The 17591-nt window shown below is 51.3% G+C and overlaps 6 protein-coding genes and 1 non-coding gene; 1 reads left to right on the top strand and 6 right to left on the bottom strand.

The window, feature by feature from the left end:
- Nucleotides 1-272: 272 nt before the first annotated feature.
- FFUJ_05515 (probable ATP-binding multidrug cassette transport protein) lies at nucleotides 273-5017 on the bottom strand (the record flags this gene model as incomplete). XM_023578734.1 has 2 exons in its annotated part: nucleotides 273-2077; nucleotides 2125-5017. The coding sequence occupies 2 exons, from the start codon at nucleotides 5015-5017 to the stop codon at nucleotides 273-275; spliced, it is 4698 nt and encodes a 1565-aa protein (XP_023431695.1).
- A 1517-nt stretch (nucleotides 5018-6534) lies between these two features.
- Nucleotides 6535-6897, top strand: FFUJ_05514 (uncharacterized protein; the record flags this gene model as incomplete). Its single annotated transcript, XM_023578733.1, has 1 exon — nucleotides 6535-6897. The coding sequence occupies one exon, from the start codon at nucleotides 6535-6537 to the stop codon at nucleotides 6895-6897; it is 363 nt and encodes a 120-aa protein (XP_023431694.1).
- A 305-nt stretch (nucleotides 6898-7202) lies between these two features.
- FFUJ_05513 (related to cytochrome P450 8B1) lies at nucleotides 7203-8925 on the bottom strand (the record flags this gene model as incomplete). XM_023578732.1 has 2 exons in its annotated part: nucleotides 7203-8643; nucleotides 8699-8925. 2 exons carry the CDS (start codon nucleotides 8923-8925, stop codon nucleotides 7203-7205), a joined length of 1668 nt encoding a protein of 555 aa, XP_023431693.1.
- A 439-nt stretch (nucleotides 8926-9364) lies between these two features.
- On the bottom strand, nucleotides 9365-11329 carry FFUJ_05512 (probable phenylacetyl-CoA ligase; the record flags this gene model as incomplete). XM_023578731.1 has 6 exons in its annotated part: nucleotides 9365-9691; nucleotides 9747-10081; nucleotides 10126-10546; nucleotides 10590-10955; nucleotides 11007-11242; nucleotides 11290-11329. 6 exons carry the CDS (start codon nucleotides 11327-11329, stop codon nucleotides 9365-9367), a joined length of 1725 nt encoding a protein of 574 aa, XP_023431692.1.
- Nucleotides 11330-11921: 592 nt separating this feature from the next.
- Nucleotides 11922-11995, bottom strand: tRNA. Its single transcript has one exon. It is a non-coding gene (tRNA).
- Nucleotides 11996-12301: 306 nt separating this feature from the next.
- Nucleotides 12302-14907, bottom strand: FFUJ_05511 (related to regulatory protein alcR; the record flags this gene model as incomplete). XM_023578730.1 has 3 exons in its annotated part: nucleotides 12302-12851; nucleotides 12899-14723; nucleotides 14781-14907. 3 exons carry the CDS (start codon nucleotides 14905-14907, stop codon nucleotides 12302-12304), a joined length of 2502 nt encoding a protein of 833 aa, XP_023431691.1.
- A 497-nt stretch (nucleotides 14908-15404) lies between these two features.
- Nucleotides 15405-16794, bottom strand: FFUJ_05510 (related beta-lactamase; the record flags this gene model as incomplete). XM_023578729.1 has 4 exons in its annotated part: nucleotides 15405-15620; nucleotides 15681-15880; nucleotides 15934-16225; nucleotides 16270-16794. 4 exons carry the CDS (start codon nucleotides 16792-16794, stop codon nucleotides 15405-15407), a joined length of 1233 nt encoding a protein of 410 aa, XP_023431690.1.
- Between the last annotated feature and the right edge of the window lie 797 nt (nucleotides 16795-17591).

Raw genomic sequence — 17591 nt, 5'->3', positions numbered from 1 at the left:
ATGAGACAGGCATTTGTTGGCTGTTAGATTGAGAATACGTTATACGCGTATTGGTTCCCCGCAGGGTCCGATCATGTGAGGTTAATGTTATTTTTATCCTCAACCTTATCCTTATCTTATCGCATCACTAACCTGCACTCAGACACATGAAATAGCAATTCAATGCGCAACCTCGATCAATTCATTCTATCCATATAGACAATCTAGTCCCCAATTCCATATTACAACAAACTCACTCAATCATCTCCATATATACCTTCTGCGAACTCAATCTAAGCCTTCCTCTTCTGTAACAGTCCCTTGAACGGATTCTTGCCTCTGAACCGCATCCATGTAGCAAAGTAAACTACCGCATAATTAAACGCGATAAAAGCGCAGAAAATGCCAAAATCTCTCCAGATATTCCTGTAATACACACTGAACCCGGCTCCAAATTCATCACCTGTCGCATACTGGCAAAATTCACAGTATCCATCCGACCCAGTGGTCACATATCCTCCAGCGCGCTGAATAAACGGCTTAACATACTCATCGCACGATTGACCGCTCGGCGGTTCAAAGCGTGCGAATTCGCCCTCTTCACAGCGAACGGGCTGGTCGTGAATCGCAGCGCCGAGGAAGGCTTCGAGGAGATAGTGGAAGGGAGTGAGCCAGTACATCCATTCGCGCCAGAAAGTGGGGAGACCTTGAGGCGGGACGACGACACCGCAGAAGGAGACGACGAAGAGGAAGAAGATGGGGACGAGAAGAGACGCGAGGAGCTCGTTTGGTGCAAAGGCAGCGATGGCTTGGCCGAAGGAGACGTAATAGAGCTCAAAGAGCAGAACAAGCAAGAATGCGAAACCAGATGTGAATGCTGACGCGCGCCAGCCAAAGACTCCCCACCACCAGCAATTGAAGTAGATACCACCCGCGACAATACGATACGGAATCTCAACGACGACAACGGCTGTAGTCCAGGCAACCCAGCTGTAGATCTTGGCGTTATTCTCCCGCCACTGGAATATCTGGCGCGATTTGAGAAAGACAGGCTGGAGCTGCTGAATGAGAGGCGGGCTGATCGTAAGCGTCATGAAAATGGAGAACAATCTGTTTTGGTAATCAATCGATGCGAAACCAATCTTGTAGAAGGTGAAACAGTTGAAGAGACCCGTCGCGATGTGAAGCATAAAGTTACCGAAGATGTAATCTGGTGAACGCCAGAATGAAACGAAGCTGCGTCGAACAACGGCGTATGTTTGAGTGGATAACGGCATGGCGTACTCGCGATCATCTTTAAGACTCTTTGACGGCTCAACATTGCGGCGCCGTTCAATCATCTCCTCAATCTCTTGAGTTCGTTTCTGTCGTTCGGAGGATTCAGCCCAGACATCACCCCAGTCCTGGCCATCGTAGTCAGGATTTCCAGCACCAATTGCATCGAGCATGTACTCGGCTGGGTTAGCGTGCGGGGGACACTTGGGGCCGCCGTTGGACTCGAAGTAATTGATCAAGTTCTCTGAATCATGGCCTAGAGGGCCGTGATAAACAACGCGACCGCCTGATTTGAGGAGTAAAAGCTCGTCGAAGTTTTCAAAGAGAACGGCGGAGGGTTGATGAATTGTGCAGAGGACGGCTTGGCCTGCATCTGCGAGTTTGCGCAGGAAGCGCACGATATTGAATGCAGCGCCTGAGTCAAGACCAGAAGTCGGTTCATCCAAGAACATAAGCAGTTCCGGCTTCGATGCCAGCTCAACACCAATCGTCAGGCGTTTCCTCTGCTCTGCGTTAAGGCCTTGTCCAACTGTACCGATAATCGCACCAGCAATGTCACGCATCTCAAGAAGATCAATAATGGTCTCGCAATACTCCATCTTTTCCTGCTTCGATACTTCCTTTGGTTGACGAAGCAGCGCAGAGAACTGGAGGGCTTCGCGCACGGTAGCGGTAGGTTCGTGGATGTCCATCTGCTCAGCGAAGCCAGTTGCGCGCTGGAAGGATTTGGGAAGGGGACGACCGTCGACGAGGAAATCGCCGGTGATGGTGCCGAAGTTGAGACGTTGGGCGAGGCCGTTGAGAAGTGTTGTTTTACCGGCGCCTGAGAATGTTAGAGTTGGTAGGTTAAATGAAAGAAATGAAACTTACCGGATGCGCCCATGAGAGCGGTCAATTTACCAGGACGAACGTAGCCTTGAACGTCGTTGAGAAGTTTTCGCTCGCCTTTCTCGAAGGGGATCGTGTAATTGATGTTCTGGAAGGTAAACACTGTTTCATTCTTGGCGACTTCTTGCGTGATTTGTTCATCGCTCTTGGTCCGTTCAGCATCACCGTTCGCAACAGGATCGTTGCGTCCAGATTCTTCATCTTGTTTGTCGCCCTTGGCTCTACCACCAGTTGCGATAGACTCTTCAACCTTCTTGGGGACTTGGCCTCGCTTGAAGACGGTGATCGCGCCGCCGCCGACGTTGGGCTTCATATGTTCCATACCAAGAGCAGTGAGGAACACGAAAAAGATGAAGAACGCCCAGAGGAAGCCGAAGTTGCGCCAGAGATGGGAACGGGTGTATGTAAAGGATTCTTGGATGTACGCGGCACCAGATACAGAAGTTGAGCCAGGCGATGCACCAGCTAGAGTACAACCCTGGTTCTGAGGTCGTGCGTTCGGGCCTTGCGGGACAAGATACGGCGGCTCGCATTGGAGAGTGAGGTAAGCGAACTCATTAGCCATGAGACACTCGAAACCGTACTGAATCCAATTGATCCATCGTAACCATCCAAACCAAGGATGCATCGAGTCCGGCGGGATGAGATAACCCGTATACACAACGAGAATCTGAATCGCAACACCTGTAAACCGCGTCGCGACATCCAACGTCCCGCACCAAGCTGAAATAGCCCTGAAGAACGCATACGTCACCATAGTGACCAGCCAAAGAATAAGACACGAGATGAAAAACTGCGACGCCGTTCTCGCAAGGTTGGCCATGAAGTAGATGATGACATTGAAGATGATGACCTGTATAAAAACAAGCGGGACATCAACGACCGTCTGGGCGATAGCGAATGCAGAAGGGCGGTAGAACGAGAAGGACTTGTGCTTGAGAAGAATAGGTTTTGACTCAAATGCAGCTGTTTGCTCAGCCAGTGCGAGAAGAGCGTTGAAGAGAAGAAGAAAGAAGAGTGTACCGCCGCGGGGAAAAGCTCCAGCTGCTGTATCGGGGAGATTGTAGAAGAGCGAACCGACGATGAGACCCTGGAACAACAAACCGCCCCATTTTCCAAAGAGCGATGCTTTGTCGCCGAACATGACGAGGAATTGACGATGCGTGCACGCCATGACCTGTTTGTGGAAGGCAATCTCATAATTCTTCTTCTTGCTCTTCTCACTCTCATTCCGCCGCCGCTCCACCGCCAGCGTCTCAAGCTCAGCCTCGAATTCATCGATATCTCTCAGATTCTTCTGATAGTCCTCGCTGCGTCGATACGCATCTGAGAACTCCCCCGCCGTGCGCGGGATCCGATCCTCCCAGCCCTCACGAACACTGCGCTCATGCTCATCCGTCACACTCGTCAGAAAATCAGCCGTCGTCCAGCGCTCAGGACACTCAAAGCCCAAGTTTTGAAAATACTTCTTCGCGTCTTCTGCGCGGCCAAAGTACAGACATTTTCCCTCATCAATGAGCAGGACTTTATCGACGAGGTCATATAGCGTCTCACCAGCTTGGTAGAGCGACACGGCGGTTGATGTATCAGCCATGTTGGTCATGGCACGGATGGACTTTACGTACTCCACTGCTGTACTTGCATCAAGACCTTTGCTGGAATTATCCCAGCCCTGCACCGAAGCACGCGTGATCATGGCTTCAGCGATAGAAACGCGTTTGCGCTCGCCGCCGGAGACACCACGGATGAATTCATTACCGACTTTTGTGCCGAGGGTATGTTCGATCCAGAAGAGTTTCGTAACGACGCGTAGAAACTCACGGACGTAATCCTCGCGCGTTTCGCCCTCGAGACGGGATTCTTTGCCGGGCGTGCGGGTCTGCAGTGCGAAAGTGAGGGTGCGCTTCACAGAGAGCGTGGCGTAGTGCAGGTCGTCTTCGGGGTTGTAAATGATCTCGCCGCGGAAATCCTTCGCCATAGTCGCTGCGTCGGTTCCGCCGTAGGTTACCTGTCCTTCAACGGACTCAAAGCCCGCGCGCTGGTTACAGAATGTTTTGAGGAATGTACTACATCCCGCGCCAGGTCTACCCAGAACAAGAAGCAGTTCACCTGGTCGAACGCAACCGTCGAAGTTACTGATGAGGTCTCTAACAGGTGGTTTCGCCATCGTAGCTTTGGGGCCCTGGGTAAACAACTTGCCCAATTTTCGGGGTAGGCCCAGAAAGAAATCTCCAACGGTAGGCTGAAGACTCGAGCCCAAACCGACACCGCGAACGGTGAGGTTACGAAAGATAACACCGCTATGGCGCGTCTTTTCCTCCTCGCTTTGTTCCTGGCGCTTCTGACCGAAGATACGAGACATGAGACGGTCGAGTTCCTCATTATCTTCGTTCTCTTCTTCTTTCTCGGCGGGTGTTGAGGCATTCGTGCGACGACGGGAGAGCACGCGGAAGAGGTCATCTTCCGTACGATGAGACTTGCGTTTCTCGAGGGTCGGTTTCTCGTTCTCGGTGTGAGATTTGATCGGCGCAAAGATTGGTTCGTCGTTATTGGCAGACGATGCACTCTTTCGCTTTTCCTCAATGGATTCGCCGCGAGGGGGAAGAACAGTGCTCGATGAAGAATTGCGATTGAGGACAGGCGCGTGTTGCTGAGGCTCAGAGGTTAACGCCCCAGTCGCGCCGGGTGAGGCTGAACTGCCGGCAGTGACATGATCATACGTCGTAGCGGCAGCATCATATTCACGGCCCGCAAACCCGGCCTCAAGGTGTCTGTCGGTGACATTTCCCGTTGGGGTAATCGAATTGACGCTTGGCGTAACGGGGAAACCGCCTGGGATGTCTTCATCCCTGGGCGTAGGTCTCTCATCAGCCATTTTGACGGAAAACTTCACAGCGATAAGGATGAACACATTCTTGAGGATCTACGGGCGTCGACCATAATAAACAGCCATTTTTTTACTTGTGATTTATCTATGACGACATCAAGGAATGGTCTAGTCGGGCTTTCGGACATGCTGGAATTGCGACGCGGTCCGGGCGCTGGGTGGAGATTGGGCGTCATAGATTAAAAGAATAGATTACCCTAGAGGGCATCGGAGAGACTAATCTTGAGGTGCGAGCAACAAGCGCTACAGGTCGAGTTACGCATGACGTTGCAGCGGCATTTTTAATTGTCCGACGGACGGCAAGTGTCGTCAGCTGGAGCTTGTGATTATCAGCTTGTCATACACTTTGACTTTTCGGGATATTTGTTAAGTACCTAGATCGCAATCTTATCGTTCGGTCCCGGGCGGCTTGCAACCCAACCAGATGAGAGCAAGATTAGGGCTCATAGATAATGGAATATTCACAGAAATAATGCGTGTAAGATTTGTGTATGCTGTGTAACTCCTCCCGGGGCAAAATTTGTCATTGACTCAAATGCGGCGTCTCACTCAAAAGCCCATGTCGCTCACAGCCCCCGTAGCACTCACTCACCGTATTCCCCTATAATCTCCACCGCCAAGATCCCATCACTTCTCACTAAAAATACAGCATCGCGCGATGGCACTAAAACATTCCGATTACCAAGGAATCTCACCAGGGGCAGAAAAAGCCCGGACTAGATCTACCAATTGACTAGACTAGAACATGATTTGAAACATGGCCTGATAAAAATCAGATCATGGTCTCCGATGATCATCGGGCATTGATGCTGCCATTTCGAGACGCCTGCAGCGAATGTTTCAATGTCTGTCTCAGCTCGACCTCTCATATCTCAGCGTCTCAAAGGCGGGCGCCAATTAACCGCCGACGCAGACAATGCGCTTTTCTCGCGCTCGGATGAAATAATCCGATTGTGATCTAGCGGGAGATGTACCGGCGTCGGGCAGTTTTTTATCTGATCTGGTCTAACTCGTACGGTACCTGAATTTAAAAATCGTGAAGCTAAGCTAAGCTTCAAAGCTCAAAACACCACGACCAAAGAGTGTAGATACCCAAATTAAAACAAAACGCTGTGTTATTCAAGCGTCAGAATCGATGCAAAAGTGCTGCGACATGTGTCCCCCTCATACGATTTGCACTTTTTGTTTCCCCTCAGCCCAGACCCAGCCCAAATGCAAGCCTCGAACGCATAGGGAGCCCTTGTGTTACACAAACCTCAAGGGCATTCGATGCCCAACATGCCTCTTGAGATCTCCGGACCGCTCCGTTGTGCTTGATTCGCTAAGCTTGCTGCTTTTTGCTTCTGTGGGCGAAATGCAGGCCGTGTCCATGCTGGCGCTGGTCGAGGTCTATATGAAGGCCCCAATGCCCCCCAAGATTTCACTGACAATAACGCATCCCAAACCACTCAAACATCCTCTTTTTATACTATATCATCACCAATATCTTCATCAACACCAGAACCATGTGTCAGGTAGTTGAAGAAAACGGCAACAAACCCCAGAAGGAGAGTCAGAGTCAGAATCAGAATCAGAATCAGAATCAGAGCTGCGGCGCGTCATCTGAGGCTACGGGATCGACGCAGGGTCTCAAGCCTGTCGATCAGCCTCGGTATCATGTCGAGACGTTCCCCATCCCCGCTCCCCTGTCGGAATACGACCTTGATTACCGACGCACCATGACCATTGAGTCCCAGCAGCGACTGTGGCCTCAGGACATCTGGGTTCACAGTCCGCATGGACGCCAGCTGTACCAGCCTGTGCTGATGTTTGCGACTGCGCCGGAGGACAAGACGGAGACGAACGGAAGCGCTTCTAAGAGCGGTTAATTGAGATGCGATACGGGATATTGGGTTGGAGGAGTCGTGGTGGGAAAATGATTGAATGGGCTTGGGTTAACGGACGGTACGGAACACACGCGACGGAGTTGGGGTCTTTCATGACATGCCAATCAGATCAATTGGGATTTATTTGCTTTATTCTGCATTTCGACAAAAACAACAAAACAACAACAAAGGGTTTTCTACGTGTGTACCAACCTGCAACATATTGGGGTCAATCACTGTACTAGCATGGCGAACACGCTTGATGAGAAACAATACATCACAATTGCTTCCCCAACCAAATTAAAGCATCAGCACTCAAACCTCCACTCCACATCTTCCCATCCCCGCCTCATCGCCATCTCAGCACCCAACCCAGCGCCATACCTCTCAGGCCTTACCGTCCCGCCCGCTAGCTGCGGCCCCAGCATCTTGACATCGCCAAAGCCCATCCCCACAGCCTCAATCTCAAAGCCCAGTAGTAGAGCAGACGAGAAGCCGATGATCTCTGCGAAAGCGAGGTTCCGGCCGGGACACAGATGGCGACCGCCGCCGAAGGGTATGTACGCTGCTTTTCGCTTGCGCTCGTCTTCTGCGCTGCCCTTGGATGCGGGGAGGAAGCGCTCTGGATTGAAGACGTTGACGTCTGCGCCCCAGACACTGTCCTCGTAGTGGGCTACGCCGGCGGGGAGTTGCAGGTCGGTATCCTTTTTGAGAATGTATGTTGTTCCTTCGGCCGTCGTGACGCTTGTGTCTTGGAGGATACGTCGCATGCTGAGAGTCTGGTTCGCAAGCCGCAACGTCTCGCGATAACAGCTGACCAGCAGAGGCAACCTCTCTTCAAAATCCGCGATATTAAACGTCGCACTCCTCTTCCCATTATTATCCTCCACGACAGCTGCATCCTCAGCTTCGGCTCGTATTCGCGCAAGAAGATCCGGTCGGTCGAGGATATACAGCAAGAGCCAGTAGAACGTCGGCACGGCATTAAGCGTCGCCACGTTCGGGAGAATAACCTCAAACTTGCCAATCTCGTATCCCGTAAGACCGTTCTTTCGTAGTGCTCCGGCGCGATTTCGTACAAGGGCCGAGACGCTGGGGTCGTGAATGTCGTGGTCTTCGGAGTACCACTGCAGGCGATGTTTTGGAGCGTGGAGCGCGCTTTGTAGGCTTTTGGCATCGTGATTGAGGGGAAGAGCGAGAGGAGGAAGTAAGGGACTGATTCTTCGAAAAGCCTGGCTTGTTAGCGATGCGTAGATGCCGGATGGGGCGCCATACCACATGTCGTCAATTAAAGAGGGATCGCGATTGAACGGATCGGTGTCGCCGTACAGAGAACGCGTTGTAGCGAGGCTCATAACGTCGCGACACCAAAGATATAAATTCTCCACGTGCAGTTTTCCATTTGCGACCGTCTCTTTTCCCGCATTGATCGAATCGGCACGTATCGTCGCGCGGTTCAGCTTCGCAGCGATGCTACCCAGGAAATGCACATTCATGTGATGCAAGTGCCTAACCTGAAAGCTCGCATGGATCGCCTCGGTGAATTCATCGTAAACTCCGGGTACTTTAACCTTCGCAAACGTTTCTTGCTTTAACGCGAATGTCTTCTTCGCGTAGTCGAAGACAAAGGGCTCGAAGGACGCGGTTTTATTGCGGAGGAGAGTTTGGAGCAGGGCGGGATCGAAGGCGGCGTAGACTTTGCCGTTGAGCATGGGCAGGGTCGCGATTTTGACGTGAGGATTCTCATTGCTGCGATTGATGTGTGAGAGATTGAGGGAGAGGGAGAAGAGGAGGAGAGACGGACTGGAGGATTCTGCTATAATCTGCTTGGTGACGAATTATCCCGATGATGTGTCCTACCCACGGAATTGACGGTTTCACGACGGGCGGTTCACGTGGGTCAATGCGGGGAGTTAGTAGGCGGTTTAGCAGAGCGAACGCCACTATAACCGCCAAAACGGTCGTGCTTAGAATTGTGACATTTGGACTGCGATAGTCAACGAGACTTGTCAGTAGAGATTGAGATTCCATTGTCGCTGTGGATGTGAGAGGATGAAGGAATTTGGGCGGATTTATTTGAGGAGCGGTGAATTGTTAATGGTGCTGACTGTATTTGTTCCTGGCATCGCTAGTGCTGAGGCCGGGAGATCCGATCCAGAGGAATTGGCCAGTTATAGTGTATTCGCTTGCGTATCAGTATCGTCAGCGAGTGACTTGCGCGATTAACATTGGCTTCAGTGCTGAAGATGTCATTGTTGAGCTATAACTACCAATTTCTAGTCGTGAGGTATCATGGCCAACACTTTCATGGAGCAGCACGTAGTCTCGTCGGTGCTGTTTCAGTGAAGATGCACTGAAGCTTCCCCACTGTTGACACGACCATCGTTCAACTGCCGACAGTATGAAACGATTCTCTCACGACCAAACGGTATGAACTAAATTCTATCTCTAGTACCAATTGTAGCGAAACTCAAAGCTTCGCAACAGGCTTCTCCGCTTTGATCTGCGCCTTCAAGACCCTCCTCAGAATCTTCCCACTCGGACTCTTGGGTATAACATCCAGCACCCTAACCCCGCCCTTTAGCCATTTATGCCGTGCCTTATGACTCTCAACATGCTCACAAACAGCCCTAACAACATCCTCATCCTTCAAACCGTTCGTTTTCTTACTCTTTACAATGAATGCTAGAGGCACTTCGCCTGCGCGCTCGTCGACAATGCCTATGACTGCGCAGTCATCTACGTATGGATGATCGAGGAGATGCGCCTCCAGTTCAGCGGGGGCAACTTGATGGCCCTAAAAAGTCAGCAATGCTTTCGAGGAAGAGCTGGGAGGGGGGGGGGGGGCTTACCTTGACTTTTATAAGTTCCTTGATTCGATCGACGATGAAGAAATGATCGTTTCCGCGTGGTGATTTCCGCACGAGGACTTCATCGCCCGTCCTCAACCACCGCCCATCATCGCGGTGTACAAACGTCTCAGCGTTAGCCTTCTCATTGTGGAGATAGCCCAGTACGACATTCGGCGCTTGGACGTATAATTCGCCTGGTGTTTCGTAGCTTGTCACTTCAGAGCCGTGCTGGTCGATGATCTTGACTTTGGCGCCGGGGAGGAGAGAGCCTGATGACCCGAGAACGGGATCTGCTTCACTTGTGTGAAACACCGACGGTGAAGCCTCCGTTAAACCTGATCTGTTAGTTTTGAAGGGGTATTGGTGATGGCGAACGTACCGTAGCCTTGGCTGATTCTCCATTTGGGATACAACTCGAGTAATTTCTGAATCGTCTCGCCTCCCAAGGGCGCAGCACCCGAGAACACAAGCCTCACCGAATCGAGATTGTATTTCTGGCATTTATCCTGGTTACTCAGAATCTGCACGATGATCGGCGGTACGACGCTGAGTTGCTCAATGCGGAATTTCTCAATGGCCGCGAGCAATTGATCGAGTTGGAAGCGCTGCAAGACGATGATCTCATCGCCGCGATACTGCGCTATATGGGCGATTACAACGAGCCCGTAGATGTGGCTGAAGGGTAAAAGACCGAGGGCTACTTGCGTGTCGATGTTGTCTTGGGCGCGCGTTATGGACTCGAAGGTATGGATCATGAGGGTGCATGCGATGACGTTGTAGTGAGAGATCATAACGGCTTTCTAGGCTTGTTAGACAGAACATGCAAGATTATGGTATACGTACGGGAAGACCTGATGTGCCGCTTGAGTAGCACAGATACGCGACTTGTCGTTTTCCCTGTCCTGGTGTCCAAGCTGGTAATTCCAACGGCGGTAGAGTCTTACCCTCTGCGATGAGGTCTTCAATCGTTTTGAAGGATCCTTTAGAGGGAGTCTCGGGCAGAGGGAGCAGGAAAATATGCGTCTCTGGAATTCCAACGGCAGAAGCTGCTTTGAGAGCTGTGCTGAGAAGAGGAGCGCAAGTGAATAGTGCTTTTGCGCCGGATGATCGAAGTTGGTGTTCTAGTTCAGACGCAGAGTGCGCTGAACTAGCAGGCGTGACAATGCCGTCTACTCGGTGGATTGCGTGCGTAACGGGGATGTAATCAATCTGCCCAAACTATTAGAACTGTCAAATTCGTATAAAATTGAGAAGCGTTACCGTGTTGAGGGCGTAAATCGCCACGACTCTGTCCCACGCTGTTCCATCATTCGGATCAAACCCGACATTTTTCGCTAACCCGCGCGCCAGCAAGTCAACACGCTGTGCAACCTCCTCCGCAGTCCGCGACGTGCCCGTCACACCGCACGTATACGGCCTCTTTGACTTGTCAAAGCTCTTCCTCCCTGCTTTTTCAGTATTGATAAAGTCTGCTACACTGATTGAGTCAGGTATATCTACTCCAGTTAGTACTTCTTCCAGGAGCGCGGGGCGCTAACAGTACCGGGGAGGTTAGGGACCCAAGAGGGAGGGTAAAACGCCATTTTTTATGGATATGAGGTGAGATTAGATATTGAGGGATGTTGGTGATGAGATTGGGAGGTTGTTTGATGTATATAAGCTATCTTTGGACCGAGGTTTGCCTCTTCAAGTTCCGCGGGATCAGATACCGAGCTGTTGATCTGGTATGGAAAGTGGACCAATGAGAGGAGAGGGGATTGAGGAGCGTGGGGAAATCTGGGGAAGACACGTGAGGGATCTTCGTGGGTTTACCCTGGAGGCTTGGGTCTAGCGGTTTTGGTGAGTAAATGGCTTTTGGGCGAACAAGACAAAGGTGTGGCTTTGTATGTTCGAGATGCATTTGCGAAGTCTACATATAGGGCGTTGCAAGCCAATAGATGCAGGTACAGGGTTAAGAGTCTGGAGATTGAGATACGCGATAAACTCAAACATTGTTACGTAGCAATGAACGATGGCACTCCAGCAAAACGTAAAAAGACTTCAGCCTTGACGAAATTTACCCAATAACCCCTAGAATATTTCGCTCCATATTAATTGAATAATATGAAATAGCATTTTGTTCTACTAAAAAAGCAGTCATCGCAGGTGCATCAGACTGGGCAAAGGGCCAAAAACGTGGTTCCGCCCGGGATCGAACCGGGGACCTTCTCGGTGTTAACGAGATGCCATAACCAACTAGACCACGGAACCGAGTACTAGCTTTGATTGGCTGAAAGTCGAGTGCGAATTAGAGTTCAACTCGCTGCCCCTCACTTTGCGCATTAGCCAGACTTAATGGGTTATGTTTTCAACGGTGAAGCTTATCGGTTTGCGACGTCGAGTGTCAATTATAATTAGACACTGAAGCTTTGAAAGGGCTTTTAGATTGATATCAATTTTATTAATGACTTATTCCTTGATTAATATGCCGACATTGCCTGTAACGCCTGTGATCTGCGTATGTGTACCCCACCAAGCCCAATAATTTCATTACCATTCTAGTATAGCATCACCCATCAAATCGGCAACCTCGTCTTAGCCCTACTCAGCGTCTCAGCACACCTCCTCGCAATATCACTCTTCTTCCCCAGAATCCATAATATCCTAATACACTCCTCCCCCCTCCCCAACCTCTCCTCCAACTCCTCCCCCGCACGATCAACCTGCAACAACTCATTAACCTCCGCCATCCAATAGTTCGCTGCCTTGCTAAACGCGCGGATCAGGATAACCGTCCACGGCTCCGTGAGGATCATGCACTGGTTAATGGCGTGGTGAAACTCCGAGAGCGTGGGCACGATCGGGGTCCTGTTGTCCGGGGCGGTCACGCGCGCTAGGTCGGATAGCTCTCGGGCGCTGCGCTCGCGGATCCGCATCACCCATTTGCAGTTGGAGCGGGATTGGCTTGGGGCGGGGAGGCCGAGGGCGTGCTCGTCGATGTGGTGGATTAGATCGGCGAGGAGGAGGACGCCGAGATTCCAGTGGGCGCAGATGCAGATGAACCAGCTTTGGATGCGGCCGGGGATGGAGTTGTAGTTTTGAAGAAGTTCTCTAAAGAACGTGCCACTATACAGATTAGTACCAGTGCATGAATCAAAGAAGTGCAGACTTACTATGTCGTGTTCCAGTAGCGATAAACCCTTGCAGACCGTTCAATAAACCCCTCAACCTTCTCCCCAGACTCCCCCTGCCTCAATAAATTCTGCAAATATGCTACATGTCGAAACATCAACACCTTGACCGGCGCAGATCTCGTAACCGCCTCAGCAGCCTCTTCATACGAACAAGGCCAGTGGACGTTCTGCCTCGGCTTCTCAAGACTATCCTGAATAAACAGCGGAACGTTCCAATCCGTGTCCCCACGCGCATCATCATGCTGACTGTTCGCATCCACAACAACAAGCGGCCTCTCACTCATCGTCGAACTAACCGTGTCAAACATCACCGTCAACCAGTACAGCAAACTCACGGTCCCGGCGTCTTCGCTGCTCATGGACGCCACGAGATTGGCGCGCTTGCGGCCCTTGGTGAGACCTTTCCGCTCAGCGTCGAAGCGGTATTTTAGAGTGTGCATTTTGCGGGCCGCGCGCTCCATGAAGATGGGCGGGCCGTCGTTTTCGATTATGCTGGCGATTTCGTCGGCGACGGATTGCATGTCGTATACGTCCTCGAAACAACCTGATGTGTCGACGTCGCTGTGTTCTGTGTCTTCCGGGTCAAGAGGTTTTTGGGTGAGACCGAAGATCATCTCGGCGCAGACGACGCGGTAGGACTCTACGTCTGCAACGTCATCTAGAGCGCGTCGTGCTTGATCCCAGATATTTCGTTGAAGGTGGCGATCAAACTCTTCTTTAAAGTCGTCCATGTACTCGTTTAGTGGATTCTCTTCTGCGATGTCGTCTAGTGAGGGATATCGTTCCCTGTGTCGTCGTGAACTTTGAGCCCATTGTGTCGCGAACGCCATGATACAGAGATGAAGAGCTTTCGCAGTCGCAGAATCTTGCTGCCGGGACAAATGAACCAATTGCGTTGATTGAGCCACGCGATCGAGATTCATAGTCCGTCGTAGAACTCGATTCGTCCATGAAGATCCCCATTCTGCAAGATTTCCTGGCTGAGAGACAGTCTTCTGCTGCCGACCGAACGGACACGTAACTTCATTCAGCCAACACGATAAATTATGCTCCAAGACATCGTGATAAATCTGCAGCAGATTCGTTGAGATCATCAGGTTGTTGGACCTTGTCATCATCGACTGATCCATAGTGAACGACGATAACGAACTACTCTGCGTATCGCTCCATGTATTCGACACACGACGCCGTTTCGGTCTTCGCCAGTCTTTGTCGTTGTTCGGACTAACTGCGATGAGAGACTGTGCAGGTTCCGTGGGACTGACGGTAGGGAACTGCGACATTGATGCAACATCGAATTGAAGTTCAGGCGAGATCGTTGAGTCTTTGCAGAAGTCCCAGGGCTCGCTTAACGGTTCCTCGGGTGCAGTGAGATCCTTGAATTGAATCCCGTAGAAATTAGCGTCAACAGGCTCTGTTTGCTCAGGCACAAAGTCGAATGGTAGCGCATCGAGTGAATTGTCGAGAAATGAGGGGACGTCTAGGCTGGTGTCGATCTCTGAAAAGACCGGTACTGGAGGGAGTGACTGCGAGACAAAAGATTGTGCTGCTGATTGGACATCAAAGCTGTTATCATCCGGGACAATAGAATTCGGCGTATCGCGTGTATTTTCTGTTGACGTCGATTCTCGTCGTGTAGAAGTTGAATCCCGCCTCGAGGGGACAATGCATTCAATACCTGGTTCACCCCGCGCAGCCGCAGCGAGAGCATAAGAGATCTGAATCTGCGTCCACGCCCAGTTCATGGTACATTTCTTGTGAGTCTTGGTGCAGTACGAACACGGCGACGATTGAGCTAGAGGTGCTACATCATCTATCTGTCAGCACTATCAAGGACTGCTGAAGCGAGCGGGGATCTCACGCTTCTCGCCTACAATCATCTTGCCATCGCGGAGAGGGTCCATATTTCCCGGGATCTCCAACGGCGGAGCGTCGCAGCCCCTCTTTGACTTTCTACACTGATCGCAGGCATATTGCGTTCTCTTCATGGTCGTGCTGTAATGATGTCGATATAAGTTAGGGGTCCTGGAGTAAATAGAGATGGTAGCGTGGAAAAAATTGCATCAGCGACAAAAAGTGGGCGGAACTTGGGTTAAGGCTCTCCCCTCCCTTGCAGATATAGTCCCCTCTTGCCCCCTCCGGATCCCCGGATTCCCAACTGATCCGAGCGCTTGTTTCCCCGCGTTCTTTGCTCTTTTGGTTTAGTGCGACCAGTCAAAGTTCGTGCTGCCTTGGAGGGATGAAGGGGGGGACCCCTGGGAAATGTTGGCTTACGACTAGTGAACAGCCTCATTTGTTTAATGAATTGGTTGTGTAGATCGAGATGAGCAGAGTTTCTAGACTCTTCCAATATCGAGGTCAATGTGTAACTTTACGCGAGGCACTGAGGCTGTGGAGTTTTGAACGGGCTACGCCGCAATGTCTTAGCTGACTCTTCGATTCTGACTCAAAACTAGCTTAACTTAGATCTCAAATCTCATCTCATCTACAAAACAGCCTTGTAAATCTCAGTCTCAACAGCGGCCCAGAGTCCCAGGACCTTGGCATCAGCAAACGGCAGAATCTGCGTGCAGACGATCCCTCCAATGCCGTGCTCGCGATCAGCCCACCACCACAAATTAGCTAGCCCAGCCCACTGAACCGTGCTCTTCGATCGCCCTGAGAAGCCCCCATTGGTGAGCATGAATGTCAATCCCCAGCCCTGCAATTTCAATGGTTAGTGAGTCTGCTGAAATGCGGGGAAAGGGAGGGAGCGTCGTACCTGGGGTGGATTTCCGTCGACGGGGTATAGCTCGCCGATTGGGTTGGTCAGATCTGGTTTGGCAGCCGGGATGGGCTGACGGCTGAAGTTGGGGAATTTCTCGATGCTGTTGCTCAGCATGAGATCGACCGTTTCCTTCTTGAGGATCTGGGCGCCTGTGTTGGGACATGTTCCGCCGTTGAGCAGAACAGTGAGGACCTCTGTTTAAATCAGCATCCATTCACCCGCATCAACATTAACCATATGCACTCACTTCCGTACTCCTGGGGCTGTGCAAACATTCCCGCGCCGCCGCTATGGAAGATTGAAGCGATTTCGCTCGCGTTGTCAGTCACGAGAGGAAGACGCTGGAGATGATCGCGCGTTCGCAGTGTGCCGTCTGCGTCGCGCTGATGCATGTGAGCTAATCTGGCGCGCATTTCCTTACCGGGAAGCATGGACATGTTTTTGATGCCCAGAGGTTGAAAGACGTTCTTCTGGAGATAATCATTGAGACGCAGACCGCTGGCTCGTTCAAGCGCGATGCCGGCCCAGTCAATTCCGACCTGGAATGTTAGCAGACGTTGGATCAGGCGGCAATTGAACTTACACCGTATTCCCAGCCTTCGCCGGGCTGGAACAGAAGAGGAAGCTTGATGATATCCTCGATACGACCGGAAAACTCATCAATACCAGCAGGATGACTCCAATCCCTCAAGCGCTCATTGAAAAAAGTGTATCCAAAGCCCGCAGTATGCGTCAGTAGCATTCGCAACGTAATCAGATTCTTCTTCTCCTCAAAGCTGCCATCAGGCTTCAAGACCTTCAGACTCTTAAGCTCAGGCACAAGATTCTCCAGATGTTCACCGTCATCGAGCTTCAGTTTTCCCTGCTCGACGAGCTGCATGCACGCGACACCGGCAAGCATCTTGGTGCACGAAGCGATCCAGAATACGTTGTCCAGCGTCATGGGCTCATTGCTCCCGACACCGCGCGTACCCGCTGAATGCGCGAATATCTCGCCAGATTTGTCGACCAATACGACCGTGGTACCGGGAATACCGGTCTTTTGGTCGGCGCATGCATCGTCGATTATGCTGCGCAGCTTGGATGTCGCCTGGGCAGTGATAGGCATGTTGGGGCAATACAACGTAATGTGAGGTTTGAATGGGGGTTGATCAATTGTTACGGAACTGTCTGCGGTATCCCTAGTGAAGCTATCTATTTATACTGCTAGTCGCAATGGCGCCTTGATTCAAAGATAGTGCAGCCTTGGCTCGTGGCCCGCGCCAGCTCACAAAGGTTATTAAGTCATATGACAGGCTAACACCCGCATACAGCACCATACTCTATTCAACCTCAACCCCGCCCTCGCGCAATCTAACTGAGTTCTGTTGACCAAAAACACCAAGGATTCCAGCGTAGATCCCTTCCCTAAGCTTGCGGACCCGCATCCGCAGATACGAGTGCACAGACGAGGGGTAAAACAAAAAACAGATAAGACCCGCTCATCCTTTTGAATTTACTGAGGATGCGGCGCCGCGTGCGCTCGGCAGTTCATGGCGTCTGAGGCCCCGTGGGGTTCGATCCGGGGTAGAGCGTGCGGGGAAGACGACGTGCTGTAACCTCGCTGAGTCTCGTTTGGTGGCATTGCATGGGACAGGAGCGAGCTGGACGTGGAGACGTGACGAGGCGGATGCGGGTACGCAGTTACGCAGGGCGGAACGGAGGCCGGTTGCTTTCACATGATGCTACTGTAGAGTTTCACGGAGATGCAAGGTGTTTCGATTTGATGAGATGCAGGACCAACATGCATATGACGGACGAATTGTGTTTATATACTGGTGGTGTTTCCTGTAAAAGTGAACCATTATCTCTATCACAAGCAAGTCTTTTCATCTCAAGCATTACTCTTTTATTCAAGAATAGTTC

This window comes from Fusarium fujikuroi, chromosome FFUJ_chr06 (assembly GCF_900079805.1).
Source record: "Fusarium fujikuroi IMI 58289 draft genome, chromosome FFUJ_chr06".
Lineage (NCBI taxonomy): Eukaryota > Fungi > Ascomycota > Sordariomycetes > Hypocreales > Nectriaceae > Fusarium > Fusarium fujikuroi.
The sequence above is the reverse complement of the archived record's forward strand: the minus strand, read 5'-3'. Positions and strand labels throughout refer to the sequence as shown.